The sequence below is a fragment of the Antechinus flavipes genome, chromosome 1, assembly GCF_016432865.1.
Source record: "Antechinus flavipes isolate AdamAnt ecotype Samford, QLD, Australia chromosome 1, AdamAnt_v2, whole genome shotgun sequence".
Lineage (NCBI taxonomy): Eukaryota > Metazoa > Chordata > Mammalia > Dasyuromorphia > Dasyuridae > Antechinus > Antechinus flavipes.
This window is the reverse complement of record NC_067398.1, coordinates 10,978,899-11,004,662: the sequence shown is the minus strand read 5'-3', so window position 1 is coordinate 11,004,662 and position 25,764 is coordinate 10,978,899. Positions and strand designations below refer to the sequence as shown.

Genomic DNA, 25,764 nt, shown 5'->3' with positions numbered 1-25,764 from the left:
TCCTGTTGATTACTTGGTGGGGAGGGGAGTGATTGCACAAAATTCTACAACCCTATACTACTCATTGGTTGAGAATTAATAAGGCTGAACGTAAGATGGCCTTTCTCCGCACAGGACTCTAAGATGGGTGATTTTCGGTTTCCCTCTGGAGAAAATGCCCCCCTTCGTGGGGAGAGAGCCCTCCAGGACCTAAGAATCAGGAGGAGGATTCTGGAGAGGAGGAGAGCAAAGACAGTGGCTGAACAGGCTTGCCACTGTGAAAGGAGGGAGCCTAATGCTAAGATGTAAAAATAGACTCCAGCATGAAGCACCTGTGTTAAGTATCCTCCTCCCCAACCAGCTGCAGCCCGGCTGTTCTGGGTGGGCTGTATTTGGTTGGGGGGGCATAACTGAAGCATGAGATGGAGAAATTGGAGAGGGTCCAGAGGAGAGCTACCAAAATGCTGAAAGATTTAGGAAACACACCATGGGAAGGAAGGTTTATAGAACTCCAAAAGGAAAAAAAAAAAAAAAAAAGAAAAAAGACTAAGGCGGGATTTTAATTAGAGTCTTCAAGTAAAGGAAGGAGTATGAGTTATGGGGAGCAGCTGTTGGCAGTTTCTCCTGAAGACAGAATAAGGAAAATGCTTACATGGCAGCAGAAGGGATTAGGATTAGCTGGGAGGTGAGGCTGACTTGGATGCCAGTGCTCGCTCACTCGCCCTCCCGCCCTTTCCTCTTACCTTCATTTTCTTTTGTGTTCTTCCCTTCCTCCTCCAATTTTATATGTTCATCTGTCCCCTTCTCTTCCATCATGGGGCAGTCACCCCAATTCATCTTCCTCATAACTGCCCAAGGTAAATCCTTGAAGCACAGATTTGTTTGTGTTCCTATTCTGAAATCCTCAGCGGCTTCCCATGGCCTCCAGGATGAAGTACAAAATCTCTAGTCTGGCATTGAACGCCCTGTGATGTCTGGCTCTGTTTCCCATGGCTCCCCTTCCTGGACTGCCTTCCGGACAAACTGGCCGTCTAGCTCTTGCGATGTAGGCTACCTCTCTGAACAGGTGGCTCAAATTTGTGCCTTCATTACCTCTTAGAATTCCCAGCTTCTACTTACCACAGTTCAATTGTCACTTGCTACAAAAGACCTTTCATGGTTCCCCAATTAATAGGGTGCTCCCCCTCCCTCTCGAGATGACTCCCCCACTTTTAAACATTTCACAAGAGGGAACTTGCTCATCCCTTGCAAGAGAAAGCCATTCAAAGCAGGGAAGGGGATGTTCATCCAGCATCAACCATTGATTCATCTGAGCACAACTTGAAGTTTCTTTGTACAAGTTCAGATTCTGGCATTTACTTTTGGATGGATGTGCTGAAAACTTTAGCTTTTAAACTTAAAACTTTAATAATGGCTATTAAATCGAAAAATTGCACTAAGACTTGGGACAACTTCAATAGAAATCCTTGAGATCATGAAATATTTCCTTTTAATTCTCCTATTCTCAAAGCCACGTAGAGTGTCCTATATATAGCAATTATCTCTCTGATGTAATTGAATTATTTCTTATGCTCTCACTTCTTTTCTTGTAATCAGCCATATATGATTTTTTCCCATCATGACTCACACTCAAAAAGATGCATGTACATCCAGCTGACAGTGTATAAATGAAATCAACACTCTAGCCTCTGAAATAACGGAGGCTCCTGTGATTCTTTAGTGTAAATCTCCAGAGAATAGCTTTCCACTTTATCTATACCCCACCCCCTAACCCTGGCTTTCCAAAGTCTAGCAGGTGTAGCTGATTGAGTTTATGAAGGAGCAGAACACAACACCGAAGCCTCCGAGTAGGAGGATAGAGGGTGTGTACAAGTCAAGGAAGCGATAAAAGAACATCTTCTACGGAATGGAATATTTTGATTAAAAGTAGAGATGAAGGACACACCCAACAGGAATAAGGTTAGATGATAGAGGGTTGATCAATCAGATGTTCTCAGGTTCTGATTAAAAAGGAAAATATGACCTAGAAACCAAAATCATTTTTCCAAAGAGTTATTAGCAATAAGAGATGTTATCTAATTGGACATAAGCGAGTCTGCACTCAGTGGATAGAAGGAATTGAGCAATAAATAATCTTCTGGAGCTGGCCCAGGAATCATGCTGCGAACACGGAAAAGAAAAATGAGAGTGTCAACTTAGTTTTAAGCAACAGACATGCTTAGAGATGCAGAGCCAGGAGCCCTTTGAAGCAAACATAGCTAGAATTGAGTTTTTCTTCTTCATTAATTAATGCCCAAATGGACTTAAGAATGGAGAAGCCTGTTGACAATGAATACAAAACTCACCAGAAAAGAGCATGGAAAAATTCTGAGATCTCAAGAAAGGAAATAAAGAGAAAAGTAAAAGAAATGAAAAATAAAATGACTACCGCATTGAAGCATATAGTTTGATATTTTGCAATTATAAATCCACTCAACCCACATTAAAGGAAAGGTCAACCGTGGATGAATCAGAAAAAATTTAAAAATGTATATCTTATAAAGCAGCCAATGTAGGCCGTAGAGCTCATTGAGAACCATAATGGATGAAGAGTATGAAGATGTGCAGATTATGCTTAATTGCACCAAGTTATTGCTATTTATGAAGAAGAAATAACTTCACATCACCCTTGTTCACACACGCCATATACAGCCAAACTGAATGTTGCTTGTTCCTCATATATGGCATCCTCCCATCTTGGAGCCACTGAACAGACTATCTCTTATGTCCGGATTTATATCTTTCTTCCACCTTCTGAGTTCCCTTTGTAACTCAGTGTGTGTGTCACCCCACGTCTGAGAGGCCTTTCCCCTCTTGATCCCCTTTGGCATTAGCCATCTCTCTCACCCTACCCCTCATTACATTTCATTTTCTTCATATATAGATATTAAATATAATGCACAGATATTATACCTAATAAAATTTGTGTTTTTCTTTTTTTTTAAGATGTTCCGTTCTTATTGAATGTTATCTTCTTGCAGGCAGAAATCATTTCTTTTCTCTGAGGTTTTGTTTGTTTGTTTCTTATTAGGTCTTTAAATTCCCCAAATTTAGCACACTTTCTGCCTGGCATGCAATAGAAACTTTTAATAATTTTTAGATGGCCATTTTAGAAATAACAAAGCTATACCATCTAAACTCTACTCCAAAAGAGTCCAGACACTTAAAGAGCAGGACAGCAGCTAAATTTCTAAAACAGATACACTGCGTCTATTTTATAGGCAAGAAAGAAAATAGATTTATGCCAGCTCAGAGAGTCCTTGCAGCAAAGGATCTGAAGAGACATAAAACTCTTGGGAAGGACAGATGAGATCCACCCCATATTTTTGAAAGGCATGAAAAATAAATTTGAGAATCACTAATGGATGTAGTCAAAATCCCTTTAGTAAGAGAGAGATAGTATGGGCATATAGAGATGGGGAGGGACACAAAGAAAGAAAGGGACACAGGATGATGATACTTCAGAAAGGACCAAGACACAAGTGAGAGAATATTGGGTAGGAAACATGATTTTGTCAGCTGAGATATGATGAGGGGAAAAAAAAAAAACAAGCCTAACAAAACCAAATAACAGGGACGGGAAAAGGAACACGGGAACACCTGGAAAGTTACGACTTAATTAAGGACAGTCTGCCTGGATTCGCACAAAGGCAAACCGTGTCTAACAAATCTGATTTATTGAGGAAGTAACAAAAAGACTTGACAGAGGTTAAGTCACGGACATAAGGAACGCTTTTGATACAGCCTTGGAGCAAAGACTAAATCTGTGAGGTAAATAACTCTGGAGTGCCAGACTAAGGTGGGGAGGAGGAGGAGGAGGGAAATGGAGGAAGAGAGAGGAATGAAATGAGATCAAACAAAGAAATTTAAAAAAAGAAAGAAAGAAAACCTGACAGGGAGCAAGAGATGAGGAGATAACCTGCAAACCCAAAGCCATCATCTCCGAGTGAGCTGTTGTACTAGGTTAAAGGGGCAGCTTTGTCCCATCCTCCTCTGGGTTCCTAAATTAGTGGCAAAGTCTAAATTAGCCTCTTCAGGGTCAAGGAAAAGCTTCTTTGAAGAGGTTGTAATGGGAACCATCAACACAAGAGGTTGGGGATGGGAGGTATGCTGAATTCCCCCACACACATCCAGAGAGAGCAGTAAAATCTAGAAGGAAGAAGAGGGCTCTTGGGTCCCCTTTCTGAGGTGGGCAACTGGGTGGGCTCCAGAGCAGACTTCGGAAACAGTGGCCAGGTACGGTAGTGGAGCCAGCCAAGGCTCCTGACAAGAGACTTTAAACAACTCACTTACCACATCATCTCGGTCTTCCCATTCCACTTCAGAAAGGTCAACGCTGCTATAGTTGGGTTTCCTCCGCTTCTTTCCCTCTTCATACTAGCAGCAGGAGGGGAAGAAAGGAAAGGAAAAAAAAAACATATTAGATAAAGACATAGCCAGCCACCACAGCTTTTTTCCTACTCCATACCTGGGTTTATAATCGGAACTATGAAGGGGATGGATAGGTGAGGAGCAAAGGAGGGTTGTTAGTACTTGATGTGTTATTATCACAAAAGCAGAACCCAGTGACCCATAAACATTTTAACCAAGATTTTATGTTACTTATCAACACTTTGACATCTCTCTCTCCTTCTCTATCCCATCTCTCTTTTTCTCTCTCTCACACTTTCTGTTTCTTCCTCTGTCTCTCATACTTTCTCTCTGTGCGTGTCTCCTATTTTTATCTCTGTCTGCCTCTCTTGATATAAATAAATAGATTTATTTTCGTATATTCTCTCCAAATTCTAGCTAAAAGGTAAAGCTTTTAAGCATTAAGGAGAATTCTGTTCTCTCTCCCTCCTCAACACCTTGAAAATCCAACTCTTGGAGAAGACGTCGAGGAATCACCCAAATGTGTGGTTTTTCCTACTCTTGGAATATACTACTCTTGGAGATAGGAAAACTAGAGATTAGATATTTTGTCAGATTCTAGAGCAAGACTAGCTACATGACCCTAACTGTGTCATTTAAATATATTGGATGCTATTTTCCTTATCCATAAAATGGGGATAATAATGGGACTTATGTCCCATTATTGTGTGACAGTGACAAGAGAGATAAAATCTATAATGGGCTTTGTAAATCTTCAAGTGCTATATCAATGTTAACTCTTATCTTTATTCTTTACTCTTGGCAGTTTCCCCGGCCCTACCCAACTATCTATGGCTAGAAGGGAAAGAGTAGCTCTTAAGATTTCCACTCATAATCTTGAGCTGTCTCTGTCATCGGTTCAAAGAATTTTTCTTTTTTTAAGACATTGCTCACAAGTAACATCTTTGGGGCTGTTTGAACAGAGAATGGTGATGATCTGCGTCTTGGAACACATGGATGCTCTGGTTGGACAATATGAAATTTTATTTTAAGAAAAAAAATAATTTATGAATCCTGCTAGATCTGTGTATACCCACATAACTAAATAATCCCAAAGTCAGGGGGCCCTGGGATTCTGCCATCTTCAATAAGTAACTCTCCTGGGTTTCATTGTAAATGTGGGGGTGTTTATATGGTAGGTAATTCTGCCCTCTGCTGAACACTTGGGAGAAATCACCATTTAGTTTAAAAATAAAACATGAGATAGGGTGGGAACATGTTGAAATAAGATTTCCATGCTTTATTGTGGAAACATTACTCATGTTTTCATTAAATTAATAAGGTGATAAATTGCTTAGTCCTGGTTTAAGGTTGATTTGGCCCAGGAAAAGCTCCTTCATCTCTCTGGGTCTTGTTTTTTTCTCATTGTAAAAGGATGTAATAGGACTAGATGATTTCTAAGGTCCCTGCTAGTTTTGAATTTACGAATCAATGCAAAGCAGAGCACCAGGTTCAGGGTAATGAGGCACATTGAGAAATCTGGAACAGAGCATAGTAATCATGTCCTGATAGAGACAATTGCATTTTATAAAGTGCTTTACATCCAAAACCTTATGAGAGCCTCATGGCAGTTTTGTGAGGCTGGGACTAGAAGGGATAAGAGTTCTACAATTCAGGGATCTTTGGTTCACTGATGAGGCCCAAGGTCATAGAGCCAGTAAGTGTTTAGAATAAGATTCAAACTCAGGCCTCCTGGGAGCAGGCCCGATGTTCTGAGTACTAAGACATACCACGTTCTCGGGTTGGTTCAGATGTTGTAGATCATTTTTACCACAACATAAGTAGCATCAACCTCAGAAAGACTCCATGCTACCTTAGGAGAGATTCCCCCATTGACACTAGAGGAGCAGGACTACATCGTGTCATAGTTAATCAGAATTTGATCCTATCTTTGGCTTTCGATCAACAAGAAGGTGGTCTCTTGTGGATCTATGGATGCACCCCAGACAAGGAAGGAAAACAGATCCTCCAGAAGCTGTGGTCAGCCAGAGCGGATTAACCTTGAGGAATACGCATAGGGCTCAGGAGTTAACGGGACTCTAAGCTCCCATATGTGTTAAGAACCAAGGCAGGAATTGACAAAAGACTAGGAGAACTAGAAGATAGAGGCAGCTGCCTTTGGATGACAGTGTTCTACCCTAAGAAGAAGGTAAAAAACTATAATACGACTCCAGACTGACATAGAGACAAACTAAAAGGACTTAATCATAAATCCAGTGAGTACTGTCACAATGGAAAGGGCAATGAATTTGGAGCTAGAGATGCTGGCTTCAAAGCTTGTGTTTCAATCTAACTTGTGAGAATTTAAGAATATTGCTTATCCTCTCTAAGCCTCAGTTTCCTCATCTCTGCTTTTTTTTTGGGAGGGAGAAAGGGTAGATTAATTGAAATATAAAATTATTTCCCACTATAAGTCAACAATTCCATCAGCCTCAGCAGCTCCAACAGATCAAAAGGTCATGATGTCCAGCCCTCTGGCTTAGGGCAAGATTGTACCTAATTATTTTTTTATTTTATTTTAAAATATTTATTTTATTTCATTATAAATTAAAACAGTTTCATTATGTATATGTAAATTTATTATTTACTAAAATTAGTAAAAATAAAACCGAATTAAATTTACCAAAATCTTGATAATGATAAAATGCTATATTGGATAGTACCAAAAATCTAGAGCCACAAAAGGCATGATGTCTGTCCAAGGTACATATATTTCACCTGCTTTTCCACAAATACTTCAAGGATCTCTGGCTTCATTTATCTGGACATGCCTGCCACCTATTCAAGTTGCCTGAATCAATGGCCTTTATGTACTGTTTGTCACATCTTAGCAAGGTTTCTGGGATGAACCTCTTGGAATACAGCTAGCCCAAGAGACAGTGGTGTGGTGGACAAACCATTGGACTGAAAATCAGGAAGCCTGGAGTTTGATCCCTGCCTCGGGGCGCTATATGACTTTAGTCAGATCAATTTCCTCACTTCCAAAATGAACCCAATGGTCTCTGAGAATTCTTCTAGCTCTAAGTCTATAAAATCATTTCAACACTTTGGACTGCTGCTTTCTTGTCTTTAAAAGGAGGGGGTTTAGACTCTAAGGTCCCATCCAAAGCTAATTTATCTTTCTTTAATCTCATGATCTTAAACAGAAGATATTATGATGCTCCTCAAGGTCTTTCCTAATCAACAGACTCTTCCATGAGTGATCTTAATTGACATGGTTTGTGAGAATCCAGGGCCATCTTTAAACCACAAGAAGATGTTAGGGAAAAAACACTAATAGAAACCCACATACAGATACTCTTAATTCCCTGTTTCAATGAACAATGACTGAATGGCAACCGTGTGCCTGGCACTGTGCTCAGTGCTGGGGAAGTTGGATTAGAACTGATTAATCCACTCAAGTGGACAGATACAAGATGCCCAAATTGCTACCATGCAAAGGAGCGTATGATGAGAATGTGAAAGAACTTCAACCAGTTTTTAATATGAGTTCAAAAGAGGGAGACGCCCTTTCCAGCTGGGAGAACCAGGTCAGGTGGTGTGAAGCAGGTGCTTATGAATTAGATTGGTTTGATCTGGAATGGGAAGAGAAAGGAAGGGGAAAAAAAAGAGGAAGAAGCACTCATTAAGCTATATGTTCCAGGCATGGAACTTTACAAATATCATAACATTTGATCTTCCCAGCAATTTTATGAACCAGAAACATTCTTGAAGGATGAATAGGAATCAGGTAGAAGTAGGGAAAGGATGCCTACAGAATACCACACTATAGAGACCCTATTCAAGCATCTCATCCCCTTACAAGAGACTCAGTAATTGGATATCCAGCCTTTACATGAAAGCTTTCAACAAAAGGGAGGCCATTACTTCTCAAGGCACCCTGTTCCATGTTGGACAGCTCTGATTATTAGGACAACTTTCATACTTCAAGGCTAAATTTGTTTAAACTTATATTCAAGGTGAAGGAAATAGAATGCAAATGGAAGACTGAGGAGTCCTGTTCAAGGGATGCCTTAATGCAATGTAGCCATAAATGGTTTTGATTGTAGTTTAGATGGTATATTGTGATTATTAACAATTAAATTCAGAAGACAGAGAAGAGAAATAGGATAAACTGAGACTCAAAAAGTCAGTTGAAGCTAAATCAAGATATATCTTGAAAATCAGGAGGGGAAAGGAATTAAACTCCATTCATTAGACAATGGGGAGTAATCAAAGGATATGGGATAACAGAGGGGCAAGATCTGAGAAAGGTTCTCTAACCTGTTTTTATTTATTTCCTAGAATTAATTTTCCTAAAGAGATTTTTTTTTCCTACAAGGAGTCGAATGGATTACAAGAGAAAATAATAGAGATAAGGAGACCAAATCAGTCACCATCACAGCATTCAAGGAAAGAGCTAATGATGGTTTGAACTATGATTCATGTGAATCAAGTAAAAAGAAAGAAACAGAAATTTCATAAGTAAAAACATAAGTGCTCACAGAAGAAGCAGAAGTCAAAGACACCTAGGAAATTCCCAACTCTGGCATCAAACAAAAATGTGGCACTTTTTCTTTTAAACAAGTTAAGTTGAGATGATGGTGGGATCTCTCCAGGAAGACTGTGTCCTAGCAATAGGAGAGACATTGTGTCTATGTATATAGATTGAGGAGTAACTTTGATAGCAGTCAGAGTTCAAACATTGGGACTGGATCAAAGAATCAACCTCGAAGACCACAGTACAGAAAGGGGGCTAAGAACAGAATGTTGGCAATGTCAACATTTCAGAGGCAGGAGAACAAAATGTCAGCCAGTGGAGGCAGAGGAGTATTTGTCCAAGAGATGGAAGGAGTATCATGAGGAAACTTTACTATAAAAGTCAAACTAGGAAAGGAATGCTAAAATGAATGCATTAAATGCATCAAAATAAAAAAGAATGAAAAGCCCATTACATTTCATTGTCAAGGGACTAATGTCCTGCCTGTTCAAAGAGGAAAATAAGGGGGGGATTGGAAAAAATGGCAACAGGGGTCAGCGAGGTGATGCAGTGGAAGGAAGGAAGGAAGGAGAGAAAGAAAGAAAGAAAGAAAGAAAGAAAGAAAGAAAGAAAGAAAGAAAGAAAGAAAGAAAGAAAGAAAGAAAGGAAGGAAGGAAGGAAGGAAGGAAGGAAGGAAGGAAGGAAGGAAGGAAGGAAGAAAGAAAGAAGAAAGAAAGAAAGAAAGAAAGAAAGAAAGAAAGAAAGAAAGAAAGAAAGAAAGAAAGAAAGAAAGAAAGAAAGAAAGAAAGAAAGAAAGAAAGTGGCAACACTGGGTAGAAATAACAGGCTTTGGAAAAAGTCTGGCTATGAAGGAAAGAAAGCACAGTATTTTGGAGAAAATTGGATTGAAGGAAGATGTTTCAATGACAGAAAATACTTCAGTCCCTTTATAGGTAGGGAGAGAAAAAAATATCTAAGAAAAAGGGGGATCATAGGATGATAGCTTGAAAGCCTAGCAGGACCTTAGAATACATAGGGTCTTCACACTATTTTATTAGGCAAAAGGAGGTTACAATGATTTGCCTAGGTTATCAGAGCTAATATCTGAGGGGGAATTTGAACCCAGGTTTTTCCAACTCAAAGCAGTATTCTATCTCCTGGGACATGCTTTTGAAGGACAAGATCCAAGAGAATGTAGGGTAGAAAATGGGATTCAGAATATCAATAGAAAAGAGATAGAACAAACTAAGAAAGAAGTCTATTGTTTCCTCTAGCCAGAAGAATAGTAGGAGAGAAAAACTGAAGATAGGGGAAACATTATGTGGCAGAGGAGGAAAAGTACGATTCTAATTTCCACAATCCCTTATATAAACCCCATGAAATATACAATGTGTTTATTATCCTCATCTTGCAGATGAAGAAATGTAAGTAAAGTAACACAAAGAAACCTACCTAAGCTATGGTAGTTTTTAAGGGGAAAACCATTGGCTCGTGCTTTATTGTTGTTGTTTTTTCCTTTTAATCTTCATGATTTTGTTGTTCCAATAACTGCTATCGACTAAGACTTTACAAAAAATGGCCACTACCTTCTGGGTGCATTGAGCCTCTAGGCTACCTGAGAAGAGAAAGGAGGAGCCAAGGGAGAGGAGGACTTCATTGGGGAAAGTGGGGAAATGAGATAGCTTTTAAAAACTCTCTAAGAAATTTTCTAATGAGAAATTGCTGAGTATCCAGGAGAGCCTAGAAAAGAAAAGATGGCACAAATCTGAAGCATATTCCATCAAAGATAACATAGCCCAAGAATAAAAGGGAACAATTCATGAGTGAACTAGAGTCAGCATGCAAGTGGGAGATTAGGTCAATGAAGCCAGAAGAGAATAGATTAGCTGGAAGTCTAGGGAGGATCTCAGGCAGAAGAGCTGAAACAACAGGAATGACTAGGTGAGAGAGGAGCAAACACCATTAGGCATTTACAGTCAAGCAAAGAACATATGTCAACTCAAGGATTTGAATGTGGAGAAGTAGAAAGGTCAGCAATCAGTCAATCAACAAGTATTTATTAAGCCCCAACTATGTGCCAGATATTATGTTAGACATAAAAGAAAAGATACAATCCCTATTCTTAAGGAGATCTCATTCTGTCAGAAAAGAAAGCAAATGAAGCTATACATATATACAGAACCAATAATTAATCATGTCAATAAATCCTAGTATTTAACTAGCACTTTAGGGCTCTTTGGATAAATTGTCCTATTTGATACTCATGACCAACTTTTGAAATAGGTACCATTATCGTACCCATTTTATGTAAACAGAACACACATAAAATGGTGATATTGGGCAGTTTCATCTCATTATCATAGCCTCATTTTCCTTATTAAATAAGGCAGTTGAACTGGATGACCTCTAAGACCTCTTCCAGCTTGGGTTCTAAGATCGTCTAGTAGTTAGAATTCTCTCCATTAGTTATGACATCCATATTGCTATCCCATCGTTGATTCTGACCTAGAATGGCTAAACAAGGGATCAAGAAATCGATTTAATCAGATTTCTCATCAAACTTGACTCCTAAATGATCTTTTAGACAGTCTGAACATGACTTGGAATGCCACAGAAAGAGTGATATGGGTGGACCCCTTCTCCTCCTCCAGGGCTGCCTTTTCTAAACAAATGTCTTTAGAGAGAAAAAGCAACAGAACTGGGAAGGATAAAGGGACAGATCTGGGGAAGAAAACCAGTGCATGGAGAGGAGAAATTTGAATGTTATGTCAAAACCTTGGGTAAGAAGAATGGCAGATGAGAGACAAAGGGGCATGTTGAGGCGGTAGACTTTTCCTCTCTTGAAAAAGGCATAATGCTCTTATTAATTAGTGTTTTTAAGTGTCTCAAAGATGAAAAGTTCTAGGTACACCCTTGGTATTATTATAAAACCCTTTTGATCACTTTAAAACTAAAATAGCTTGGGGATTAAAAAAAATAACAACAATTAACAGCCAGCTTTGAAAAACAGGATGACCTTTATCTTAATCAGTGTCCTCTTTTAAAGGTGGGGTCTTATTATTTGAGTTGTGGAGGTTCATAAACAATGGGGGTGGAAAGTTGGTTGTAATCCAAGTGAGGTCCCAATCAGGTTCTGTGAGACTGACCCTTTTCTTGCATTGGTTCAAGAAGCACAGCTAATGTTTTCAACAACCAGAACCCTTTGTATATTGGGATCTTATAGTCCCTGGGTTTCCAAAGTCTTCTGGTCCAAAAAGGCGCTCATAAGATCAAAGGCAACATCTCTTTGTTTATCAGAAGACACTTCCCTTCCTCAAGGAAGTTTAGTATTTTTTAGTCCCAGATGCCTGTAACAGGTATTGAATACAGGTATTCTGTAACAGGCATCTGGGACTAAAAAAAGATAATAATGAATTATTTCTGCCAGATCACAGAGAAAAGGGCTATAAATGCACAATAAGAAAAAAAATGGCTTGATGATGTAGTAGACACTGAGGATGTTTTATAATGAAATGTGAAAGACGGTTTAAGGTCAAAGTGTAAAAGGCTTTTAAATTCATTGAAATTGTATACTTAATCCTACAGACAATAGGGAGTTTAATGAATAGAAGAGCCACTGGTCAGGTGGTTAAGGAAAATGTCTTTGCAGATGGATGGAAGATGGCTTGGGAAGGAAGGGCCTTAAATTTTGGAGAATAACTTGAGAGGTGTTATTGCAATAGTCCAGGAAAGAAGTAATGAAAGCTGATAGGGGTAGGTATATGAATGGAAAGGATGGCATGTACACAAAATGTGATGAGAGAAATAAGAACATTTGGCAATTGATTGGACATAAAAGATCATTGTAAATAAGGATAATTTTCTTCTTTGAACTTAAGTCTCTAATATCTATAATGATACTTGACACACAATTAGTAATTTTTAAAAATCAATTCATTGCTTGAGGGAGAAATTGAAAGCTAAGGTCATAAACTTGGGACATCAATTAGAGTTGTGACATCCTACAATGTAATAGGAAAATTTGACAGAGGGTAAGCATACTATATCATATTTTAAATGTTGGCATTGAGAGGCCTAAGAAACATTTAATTTGAAATACCCAAAAATAAATGGCATGGAAATGCAGCTGTTAAATCTCCAGTTCCAGCTCAGCAGGTAAAGTGCTAGCCAAGGAACCTAAGTAAAACAACAGGTAAAATCAGGCCAAGTCAACTAGGACAGTAAGCAAGTCACCAGTGCCAGAAGCTCCAGAGCAGAAAGCCAATGAACAGATCTCTGTACCCAGCGACATTGCTCTTGTTCCCTGAGAGTAGCACTCATTTTTTTTAAATGAGCAAAAAACAAAAACAAAAACAAAAAAGAGCACTGACTATAGGAAACTACTATGATGAAAGAGAAGCTCAAAAGACAAACTCAGAAAAAGACAACAATGTCAAAATACCTACATGCCCTAAAGGGGAATATGGCTTGGTCTGAAGATTAAGCTCTTAGAAGAGCTCAAAAAGGATTTTAAAAACTTAAGTAAGAAAGGTAGAAGAAAAACTGGGAAAAGAAATGAGTTATACTGTAAAATTATGAAAAAAGTCAACAGCATGGAAAAGGAAACATAAAAATTGACTGAAGAAAATAACTCTTGTAAAATAATAGAACAAGACAAATGGGGGAAAATCTTTGAAGAAAACAATTTTAAAAGTACAATTGATTAAATGGAAAAGAAATATAAAAGCTAACTGAAGAAAATAATTCCTTAAAAATTAGGATTGGATAAATGGAAGCTAATGACTCTAACACATCAAGAACAACAAAATCAACAGTCTAACAGTCTAACAAAATCAAAGTAATGAAAAAAATAGAAGAAAATGTAAAATATGTCATTAAAAATGAATGAGCTAGAAAACAGATCCAGAAGAGATGATTTAAGAATTTTTCTTAACTACTGAAAGTCATGATCAAAAAATAAGGCTGGACAAGTATCTTTAAAGAAATTATTAAGAAAAATTGTCCTGATATCCTGGAACCAGAGAATAAAATAGCAATTGAAAGTATCCACAAATCATCTCCTGAGAAAGATCCCCAAATGGAAACTCCAAAGAATATTGCAACCAAATTTCAAGATTGCCAGGTCACAGAGAAAATACTACAAGCAGTCAAAAAGGAGCAATTCAAATATCAAGGAGTCACAGCAAGGATTGCACAGGATTTATCAGCTTCTATATGAAAGGATCAGAGAGTTTGGAAAATGATATTCTGGAAGGCAAAGGAGCTTGGATTTCAACCAAGAATCAACTATACAGAAAAATTAAGCATACCCCACCCAGAGGAAAAGATGGATATTCAATGAAATAGGGGACTTTCAAAATTTCCTGATGAAAAGACCAGAACTTAACAGAAAAGTTATCTTTAACTACCAAACTCAAGAGAAGCATAAAAAAGATAAACAGGGAAAAAAAAAAAAAAAACAATGACAGTAACAACAAGGCATTCAATAAGATTACAATGTTTATATCCCTACATGGGAAGATGATACTTGCAGCTCTTAAGAACTGTATCTCTATCATGGTAGTTAAAAGGAGTATACTTAGAGAGAGGGTGTGGGTATATGTTTACTTTGATGCAATGATTAAAAAATATACATATTAATTAAGAGGTAAAAAGGGATTGTCCTGGGAGACAAGGAAAGAAGGAGGAAGAATGTTAAATTATATCACATGGGGAGGCATAAAAGATTGCAGTGAAAGTTACAGTGAAAGGAAAGAAGGGAAGATGTGAGCATTGTTTCAACCTTACTCTTATTGAATTTAGATCAAATAGGTAAAAACATACACACTCATTTGATTTTTTAAAAAATCTATTTTAACCTTTGGGGAAGTAGGAGCAGAAGGGGAAAAGAAAAGGGTGGGGCTGGTAGAAGGGAAGACATATGGAAGAAGGTGGTGGTCAAAAGGAAAACACTGTTGAGGAGGAACAAAGTGAAAGGAAAGGGAAAAAAAGGATAAATGGATAAAATAGGATAAAGATTACTGCATAGTTAGTAGCCATACTATGAATGTGAATGTTATAAATTCACCCCATTGACTACAAACAGATAGAAAAATGAATTAGAAATCAGAGTCCAATAATATGTTTACAAGAAACATACTTGAAACACATAGTTAAACTAAAGGGCTGGAGCAGGATCTATTATTCTTTATCTGAAATAAAAAAAAAAAAGGTAGGAGTAGCAATTATGATCTTAAACAAAGCAAAAGAAAAAATTATACCTAATTACAAAGGATAAGCAGAGAGACTATATTTTGCTAAAAGGTAACATAGACAATGATGTAACATTAGTACTAAATATTTATGTACCGAATGGCATAGCATTTAAATTCTTAAAGAAAGACCTAAACGAATTATAGGAGTAAATAAACATTAAAATCATAACAATGTGGTCCCTCAACTTCCCTCTCTAAGAATTAGATAAATTAAACCACAAAATAAACAAGAAAGAAGTTAAGGAGGTGAATAGATTATTTAGAAAAGTTAGGTATGAGAGACCTCTGGAGAAAAAAATAGTTTACTTGTCAGATCTATGAAGAAGGAAAAAAAAAATATGACCCAAAAAGAGATAGAGAACCTTAATGAAATGCAAAATGTACAACTTTGACTCTATTGAAAAGATTTTGCCCAAACAAAATCAATACAACCAAGATTAAAATGGAAGCAGAAAAATACAAAACTTTTTATAGCAAGTGTTTATGATAAAGACCTCATTTCTTAAATATATAGCAAATTGAGTCAACTTTATGAGAATGCACAGCATTCCTCAATTGATAAAAACTCAAAAGATATGAACAGGCAGCTTTCAGATGAAGAAATTAAAGCTACATATAGTTATAGGGAAAAAATGTTGTAAATCACTACTGATTAGAGAAATGCAAATTAAAACAATTCTGAGGTACCACTTCACCTTTTGGTTAATGTGACCAAAAAAAAAAAAAAAAGGAAAATATTGGATATCAGAGGGGAGGTGGGAAAACTGGAACACTGACATGCTGTTATGTTGCTGGAGTTGTGAACTTATCCAACATTACCAGAGAACAATTTGGAACTTTGTCCAAAAGGCAATCAAGCTGTATTTACCCTTTTATCCAGAAATACCACTTCTAGACCTGTATCCCAAAGAGATCATAAAAAAAGGAGAAAGACCTTACATTTATATATGTAGATATACATATATATGTATATATGTATGTATCAGTCCTTTTTATGATGACATAATATTGGAAATGAGGGTATATACATCAATTGGAGAATGACTGAGCAAGTTGTGGTATATAAATGTACTAGAATAGTATTGTGCTATAAGAAATGATGAGCAGTAGTGTTTCTGAAAAAAAAAACTGGAAAGTTTTACATGAACTGATGCTGACTGAAATGAGCAAAATCAAAAGAACATTGTACACCGTGATGATCGATTCTGATGAGGTGATTCAAAGCAATTCAAATAGACTTGTGATGAAGAGAGCCATCTGCATTCAGAGAGAGGACTTGGGAGACTGAATGTGGATAACAACACAGTATTTTTCACCTTTGTTGTTGTTTTTGTTTCCTTGCTTGTGGTTTTTTTTTTTCTTTAATTTTTTTTTCCTTTTTCATCTGACTTTTATTGTGCAGCATGATAAATGTGGAAATATGTTTAGAAGAATTGCATGTTTAATTTATGTTGGATTATTTGCTGTTAACTTGGGAGGGAAGAGATGGGGAGAGAGGAAGAAAAATATGGAATACCAAGTTTTGCAAAGGGGAATATTGAAAACTATCTTTGGCTTTGAAAAAAAAACTATTATGAAAAAAAATACTGTTTACAAAAAAATTCAAAGATAACTGATAATGTAGGCAGTGAAGCTTGATGGAGGTACCAAGGGTATATCTCAGAGTCAGTAACATAGAGACATTATTTAAACTCTGAGAAGTTTGATGAGATTATCTAGAGATAGTGTACAGAGAGGCAAAAAGACAAAAGGGCCATGATAGACCCGGGAACATCAACAGATAGGGGACAGGACATGCATGATGTGCATGAGGAACTAGAAGACTGTTGGAAAGGGAAATAGAAATAGAAATAAAAAGAGAGAAGTGTCCTAAAAACCTAAAGAAACAAAAAGATTCTGGAACAGAGAGTGCTCAAGAGTGTCAAATGCAGGAGAGGTTAAAAAGTCTGATAAGTGAGAAAGAACTATCAAATGTGGTAAACGAGAGAATATTGATCACTTCGAAGAGAGCCATAGTAGTTACCGAAGTCAGAGGCTGCACTGCAGAGAGTTGGAGAGTGAGTGAAGAAGCAGTGAAGGAGATAACAAAAGTAGACATCCTTTTTTAGGAGATTGGCTGAAAAAGGGAGAAAAGATATAACATAATTGCTTATTTAAGGGCATGGTTGAATCTAGTAAAGGGCTTTTTAGACTGGAGGAGATTTGAACATGTTTTAAGGGAAGGAACCAGTGTTTGACAATGAGAGACAGAGAGAGTGATGAGACAAAGATAAAAGATATGATAGAAGGGATGATTTACTAAAAAAGTAAGGAGGAGATGGGAATAAAGGTCCCACAGGCCCTTGTGGCAGCATGACCATAAGAAGGAGAAAGGCAATAAAGAGGAATGAGTAGAAGACAGATACTCGGGCATTTTGATTTGAAATAAAGGAGAGAAGAGGAAATCCATCTGGAATATCCTCCGCATTCATAGCAATGTAGTAAGAGGCAAGATCTTCATCTGAGAAGATGGAGAAAAGGGAGATGTCGGAGCCTTGAGGGGAAAAAAAAAGGTTTAAACTGCTTCTGTATGGAGTGTGATATGGGATCAATTAAGGAGGAATCAAAGAACTGCCTTGTTGTGGTTAGGACCCAGTTGATCTTAGGTGACATAAATGCACAGTGGACCTAGTCAGCATGGTTTCATGATTCCCTCCAGATTTGTCCATCAGAACATGAATATTAGGTGAGAGGTAGATGGTGGGATGAATACAGGGCTAGACCTTGGCAAGAGAAGGGTAGCCAAAGGAAAAGGGGAAGATGAGAGAGCTGAGAACACAGCCTTGAAAGGAGTTGGATTGGTTGAGATTGGGAAAGAATGATACATTATGGGAGGAGTATACTGTTTTAAGATCCATTAAGTGACTTATATACATTTTCTCATTCAGTCCCCATAACAACCATGTGAAATAAGACCCATTGTGGTCAAGGAATTATCCAGGGTCTCACCGCTAGTAAGAGTTGGAGACAGAATTGCACATTACGGCTTCCTGACTCTAAAGCCAACACTATCACTGGTGCAGATCGCAACTCACACATGCTTCTTGTCCTTGGCAAAGAAGATTGGATTTAGAGTCCAAGATCCCAGATTCAAATCCTGGCTTTTTTATGCTCCAACTGTGTGACTCTGTGTAGTTTAGTCTTTTTGTCTAGACCTCAATTTCCTCATCTGTAAGATTGGGGAAAAGTGGACTAGATTCTTCTGAAATCTCTTCCACCTCTGGATTGATGATCCTGTAATTCTTATCTCCTGGCACATGAATAACGGACTAGTCATGGACTAGACAGTATTCCCATATGCTACACGCACATTGAGGCCGGGCCGGTGAGGCCATCCCTCTAGTTCATTCAGACTGTCCAAATGAGTGCACTGAAGAACCAGCTGAAAGCTGGGGCTCTTTACCCAGGGAACCTCTTGGCCTATGGGATCCTAGTCACCTCCTGAGGACCTTATCGTTGGTGATTATGTAAAACTGACAGCTGCTTATAATTATTTGGGGCTTTGGGTAGAAATCATTAAAACCATCTGCCTTTATCTTAACGCTACCAGACTTAAACCCATGGGGTTGCTCCTACCTAACTTCAAACAGGGCAGTGAGGAAGAAAAGACAGCTCCCCACATTACTAACAAATTTTCAGTGATTCATTTACATGTACAACCAGTTATTTCAACAGCCTTCCAACCTTTAATTATCTTCTAAATATATGTAATTTGGGACTGCTAATTAGATAGCAATTTAATGCTCTCATAGGGATTCAGATGCACTGTTGCTTTTTTTTTTTTTTTAAATGTAAACTCCAATAAGAATCATCCCTGGTATGTAAATGACTGCGTTCTTTGGTGATTCAATGAACTGGAGGAGCTTTGGCATTGGGCAAAATCTTGCACAATTCAACTTTCACTCTGTCTGAAGATGAATCTTTCATCAAAGGAAGGTTGAGCTGACTAGAGAGAGACAAAGGTAGAGGAGAAAGAACTAGAAAAATGGAAAGGGAGAAGGGAGGAAGGGAGGGAGGGAGAGAGAGACAGATTCAGACAGAGAGACAGAGGGGATAGAAGAGAAGAAAAGAGAAACAGAGGCAGAGACAAGGAGAGAGGAGAGGAAGAGGAAGAGGAAAAGGAGAGGAAGAGGGAGAGGGAGGAAGGGAAAGAGAAAAAGAGGGAGGGAGGGAGAGAGGGAGACAGAGGAAGACAGATAGACACACAAAGAAAGTATGTGTGAGAGAGAGAGAGAGAGAGAGAGAGAGAGAGAGAGAGAGAGAGAGAGAGAGAGAGAGAAGAAAGGAAAAAGAAAAAGAGGGAGGGAGGAAGAGAAGGAGTGAGGGAGACAGAGACAGAGAGAGAGAGACAGGGAAAGAAAGAAAGGGAGGGAGGAAAGAGGAGGAGGGAAGGAGACAGGCTCCTAGTTTAAGCCTAACCCCATTTCCAAAGGTTACTCTGTTGCACCAGGACCCACATATGTCTCTGTAGCTAGCAGAATCTCTGGCTCTAAAATGGAGCATGTTGCTTACCTCATCTCTCTCTCTCTCTCTCTCTCTCTCTCTCTCTCTCTCTCTCTCTCTCTCTCTCTCTCTCTCTCTCTGTGTGTGTGTGTGTGTGTGTGTGTGTGCACGCGTGCTCGTGTGCTCTTGCCATTATCCAGCTGGCCACTGTGTTAATTAAGACTTAGTGGTTTCCCCAGGGCAGGGGAGAGCAAGGGAGTGTTTCGCTCAAAGCCCTGAGCCTCTGTTTCCGGTGTAATCTTTACCCCTCTTGCAAGGGATCTTGAAATTGCATAAAGATGGGCTTTCGTTGGAGGAGAAGCTCTTGATCAATGAGATGACATTTCCCAGTGATAGAAACCAGGGCTCCAGTCTGAGCCTTGCATCATTGCTTGCATTCTTGAACCGAGGCTACTAGAGCAGCTGAGGCTCCCGGGCCCCAGGAGGCGAGGGGGCTTGAAACAAATCTATAGAAAGTTGTAGAAGATCATTATTCAACAGAAAGCATGGAATTACATTTTGATGAGGTTAGGCGGACTAATTCATCATCGGTGATGGCACACAGACAGTCCCAGGTACGGGCCCAGAAAGCAGATTAACGGGAGAGACCCAGAGGTCGGCGGGTGTCCTACAGAAATTCAGCCTCCTTCCCGGATCCTGTACAGTGGAAAGCTTCTGCCAAACAATAAAGAAATCAACTCTCCCATACCCCCTCCAAATCAAATTTCCTTAAGGGACCCCACCCTCAGCTAAATTAACAACATAAAGCCACTGCTTCCTGTCCTTTGAAGCACATGTGTGGATATTACATAGAGGCAGGGGCTGTAGCAAACAAATGCCATAGCCGTTGGGGGCCTGGAGCAGCAAGGAGAAGTGGCCAGGAGTCACTTTTTTTGTGAGCGCAGAAATGGGATGGGATGCCCAATGGGGACGGGGTGTCCGGGAGCAACGCCGGGGCAGGTCACGGGGGAAACTCCGGCTAACCCGAGTTGATGGACACCTAGCGATGATTTTAAACCTTTCCTAAATGATCAAGCAGATATTGCCGTGATAAGACTTGGGGATATTCATTTTCTTGGAAGCTCGCACCAACTGGAGAAAACAAATGGTTTCCGAGGTTTCCTCACAGAGGAGCCATGTAACCTCACGGAAAGATGTCGAACTTGGAGTTAGGAATCCTTGCGTGCAAACCCTGCCTCAGATGCTTACTAGCTGTGTGACTGCGGGTAGTAGTAATAGCAACAACAACTAAGTTCTCTACACTGCTTTAAGTACTTTCTATAGGTTATCTCACCTCAAGTCCCTTAACCTCTCTAGCTCTTGGTTTCTTCATCTGTAGAAAAGGGGAGAGTGGATTTGATCTGATCACTTCCAGTTTTAGATAAATGAGCCTCTAAATCAGGGGTCCTCAAACTTTTAAAATAGGGGCCAGTTCACTGTCCCTCAGACTGTTGGAGGGCCGGACTATAGGAAAAACAAAAACTTTGTTTTGTGGGCCTTTAAATAAAGAAACTTCCTAGCCCTGGGTGAGGGGGATAAATGTCCTCAGCTGCCGCATCTGGCTCACTGTAGTTTGAGGACCCCTGCTTAAGTGTTTTCTCCCCAAATTACTCTTCCCTTCTCCTCAGAGATCCCCAGCATCCTTCAGGGCATAGGTCAAAAGCTTTTTTTTTTTTTTTTTTTTTTTTCTCTTTGACCACAAATGATCTCCCTGCAAGAGCAAGCAGTAGCAGACCCATATTCTGGCTAGAAAAGACAAGAAAAAGAGCCATGGGTGGAAGTCCCAAAATAGATTGGATAGGGATGGGAGGAAGTGGAATGGGCTGCTTGGCAAGGTGGGGGTTTCCCCTCATTGATGGTGGAGATTTCCTTCTGTCAGGGATGATATAGGAGACTCTTGTTCACATGGGGATCATGCTAGAGAGTCTCTGAGGTCCCTTCTAGCTCCAAGCTTCTCTGGTTCTAGCTCCAACCCCCCTACACACACACTCAACACACACGCACACACACTCACATACTCACACACATTCATACACACACACACTCATACACACATACTCACACACGTGCACACACACACTCACACACACTCATACACACATACTCACACACACTCACACATACACACACACTCACTCACACTCACACACACATACTCACACACACTCACTCACACTCACACACATTCACACATACACACATACTCACACACACTCACTCACACACACGCACACTCACACACATTCACACATACACACATACATACTCACACACACTCACTCACACTCACACACACTCACACACATTCACACATACACACATACATACTCACACACACTCACTCACACACACGCACACTCACACACATTCACACATACACACATACATACTCACACACACTCACTCACACTCACTCACACTCACACACACTCACACACATTCACACATACACACATACATACTCACACACACTCACTCACACACACGCACACTCATACACACATACTCACACACACATACTTACACTCACACACACACTCATATACACACATATTCACACACGTACACACACACTCACTCACATACATACACACATACTTACACACACATACTTACACTCACACACACGCACACACACACTCACACACACACTCACACTCACACACTCACACTCACACACACATTCACACATACACATATTCACACACGTACACACACACTCACACACACACATACACACACTCACACTCACACACACATATTCACACACGTACACACACACACACTCACACACTCACACACATATTCACACACGTACACACACACACACACACACACTCACACACACACTCACATACACACACACACTCACACACACAGGCCTACGGCCGGGATGCTCCCTGTGCGTTTCGCCCATTCTATCTGATCTCCTGGTTCCTTGTGTTCATGGTTTATGTCCCTCAGTTGAATACAGACTCCCAGAGGAGACGGGACTTGTCTCATCCAGTAACGGAGCTCTCCCCCGCCTCACACAGGGCCGTCTCCATAGCGCTGGTGTTCGACCCACGTTTGTGGGATGACGGAAAATAAACATTTACTAAGCCCTGACTATGTGCTAATAGAACAGCGCGAGGACGCGGAGAAAGGACGCGACTGTGCGTTCTCCCAGCGTTCCCTCTCTAATTGGGGGAGACAAGATGTACAATGGAAGAATGGCTGGCTCTTTCCCAGGCCCGAGGCCCCGAGTCAGCCCGACCGCGGACCCGTGTCCGGCTCCACGAAGCGCACGGCGCTGTTAGGCCCGGGAAGGTGAGCTTCCAACGCGGACACCAGACTCTCCCTGGAACCTTCCCCAGCCCGCGGCGCGGGGACACGGGCCCTGGAGAGCCGATGCCGCGCGGCTTAGTCCGGGACCAATGGCGAGACCCCTAGCGATGGCGGCTGCCCTACCTCTTATTTCCCCTTCCCCGTTTCTCCCCGAAAAGGCTGAGGGGCTCAGCGCCGCCAGGGACGCGGGGGTCGCTGCTGTTCCCGCGCGGCCGGAGCCACAGGGCCTGGCGCCCAGTAGGGGCCGTGTGAGCACGTGCTCCCTCCCTTTCCCTGGGAGTGCTCCGGGCGGACCCGCTGAGCCCCTTTCCCGGCACCCCGAGCTCCAGGGCCTGAATGTGCTCCCGGGGCCTCTCCTGCTCCTCTCCGGCCGGGGCTTTTCAGCGGGACTGTGGCTCGCACCCCCGCTCCTGGCGCTCAGGGAAGGCCCCGCGCCCGGGCTGTCCCACAGGGACCTCTCTCGTCAGGAGAAGGGCCGCCGCACACCGGGTCTCCCCCCGAGCCCCCACCTCCCGCCGCCGCCGCCTCCACAAACGCGCGGGCTCCCAGGGAGCCGGCGTCCCCTCCGGCCGCGCGGAGAGACAACGGCAGCCCCAGAGCCACCGGCCTCGGCGGCCCGGACCATGGCGGTGCTGGGGCGCCACCTAACGGCGAGACTTGCTTAAGTCAGCTCAAGTCCATCTGCAGGTGAGGAATCGGGCGAGGGAAGGAAACCTGGAAAGCCTCTGAATGCTGCTGAGGGGAGCCGAGCCCCTCCTGCCCACGGGACAGGCAGACGGGGCTCGAGGGTGTGAGAGGTGTGTGTGTGTGTATGTGTGTGTGAGAAAGTGTGAGAGTGTGTGTGTGAGTGTGTGTGTGAAAGTGTGTGTGTGTGTGTGAGAAAGTGTGTGTGTGAGAAAGTGTGTGTGTGTGTGAAAGTGTGTGTGAGAAAGTGTGTGTGTGAGAATGTGAGTGTGTGTGTGTGTGTGAAAGTGTGTGTGTGAGAATGCGTGTGTGTGAGAATGTGAGTGTGTGTGTGTGTGTGAGAAAGTGTGTGTGTGTGTGTGTGTGAGAAAGTGTGAGAGTGTGTGTGTGAGTGTGCGTGTGAAAGTGTGTGTGTGAGAAAGTGTGAGAGTGTGTGTGAGTGTGTGAGTGTGCGCGTGTGTGTGTGAGTGTGTGTGTGTGTGAGAAAGTGATGTGTGTGTGAGTGTGTGAGTGTGCGTGTGTGAGAGTGTGTGTGAGTGTGCATGTGTGTGAGTATGTGTGTGAGTGTGTGTGTGTGTGAATGTGTGTATGTGTGTGAGTATGTGTGTGAGTGTGTGTGTGTGTGAATGTGTGTATGTGTGTGAGAAAGTGTGAGAGTGTGTGTGAGTGTGAAAGTGTGTGTGAGTGTGTATGTATGTGTATGTGTGTGTATATGGGTGTACATGTGTGTGGTGGGCGAGTGTATGAGTGTGTATTGCACACGTGTGCTTGTAGGTATGTGTGCACGTGTATGGGGGCGTGTGTGGACTAATTCAGCCTGGAGGCTGCCGCCCACCTCAGTAACGGGCAGCGGGGACCCCATTGCCCAGCAGACCACAAGTGTTACACGAGTGCCTGATCCCCGCCTGTGAGGCTCCCGGGCCCCTGTGCTGTGTCCCACTGCTTTGACTTTTCCTCCCTCCCTTGTGGAGGCTTGAAAAAGAAGAAAGAAAGAGGCGTCTCATTAGAGAACTGACCTTCCACCAGTTGTTTTTCTCCAGACCGGGGTCCAATGGGATCCCCAGATCGATTTCAGGGAGCTTATCAACTGAGACAGAGAAATAGACATGCAGACAGACAGACTCATCAACCTCTAACTGAAATTAGCTTTTTTTCCCCTGAGGCAACTGGGGGTAAGTGACTGCCCAGGGTCTCACAGCCAGGAAGGGTTAAGTGTCTGAGGCCAGATTTGAACTCGGGTCCTCCTGACTCAGGGCTGGGGCCGTATCCACTGCACCACCCAGCTGCCCCAGCATTTTCTTTCATTGCAATTTCGTTTAAAATATTATTCTGAAAACCTGATCAGGGCCTTCCTCATATGGCAAAGAGTTCCAGGAGCCCAGGAAAGTGAAGATGGCTGCCTTAGGGAAATGGGAAGGAAAATCCTTTCAATTCTGAGAACACTTAGTAGTGGGAGATGGGGATGGTGTGAATGCAGGCGAGGAAAAAACAAACAAACAAACAAACAACAAAATGAAAACAAACAAACAAACAAAAACCAGAGACAGAATGAGAGGACTTGGGTCAGGTTGGTAGTCTAGCCTTTCCCGACACTCCCCTCCAGTCAGTAATAGTGCCCAGATTTAAAGAGCGCTTAATGACTTGCCAAGTGCCTTACAAACAATATCCTCTTTGAGGATTATTCCTTTGTGATTATGCCCATTTTATAGCTGAGGACACAGACCCGGACATACCCAACCAGGGTCACGCAGCAGGTCAGCACCAGAGAGTAGAATAGAGTCCGGGACCAGCAGTCTATTCACTGACTCCCCGGCTGCCCCTGGAGGCCAATCAGATGATGAGGATTTGAACCCAGTTCTGTCAATCAGTCAATCGGTGAATAAACATTTATTAAGCGCCGATGACGCCTCAAGTATGTCAAGAAAGGTAATGGCTGTTCTCTGGCCTTGGGGATCTCAACAGCCTGCAAGGAGGCAGCCCGCAGCCATGAAATAAGAAAAAGCCCCACGTGAAATAAATTGGAGACGATCGGCAGAGGAAACGGCCGAAATAAGGTCAATCGGGGATTTCTGGAGATGAGGCTTTAGCCAG

General features: G+C 41.3%; 1 protein-coding gene across 2 annotated transcripts in view; it reads right to left on the bottom strand.

Moving 5' to 3' along the window:
* CACNA2D3 (calcium voltage-gated channel auxiliary subunit alpha2delta 3) overlaps nucleotides 1-25,764 on the bottom strand; it is a 1,005,807-nt gene that overhangs the window by 215,780 nt on the left and 764,263 nt on the right. For both annotated transcript variants that reach the window (XM_051978988.1, XM_051978997.1), the window contains one exon: nucleotides 4,312-4,395. In XM_051978988.1, coding sequence (XP_051834948.1) covers nucleotides 4,312-4,395 — 84 coding nt within the window. The remainder of the gene's footprint in view (nucleotides 1-4,311; nucleotides 4,396-25,764) is intronic.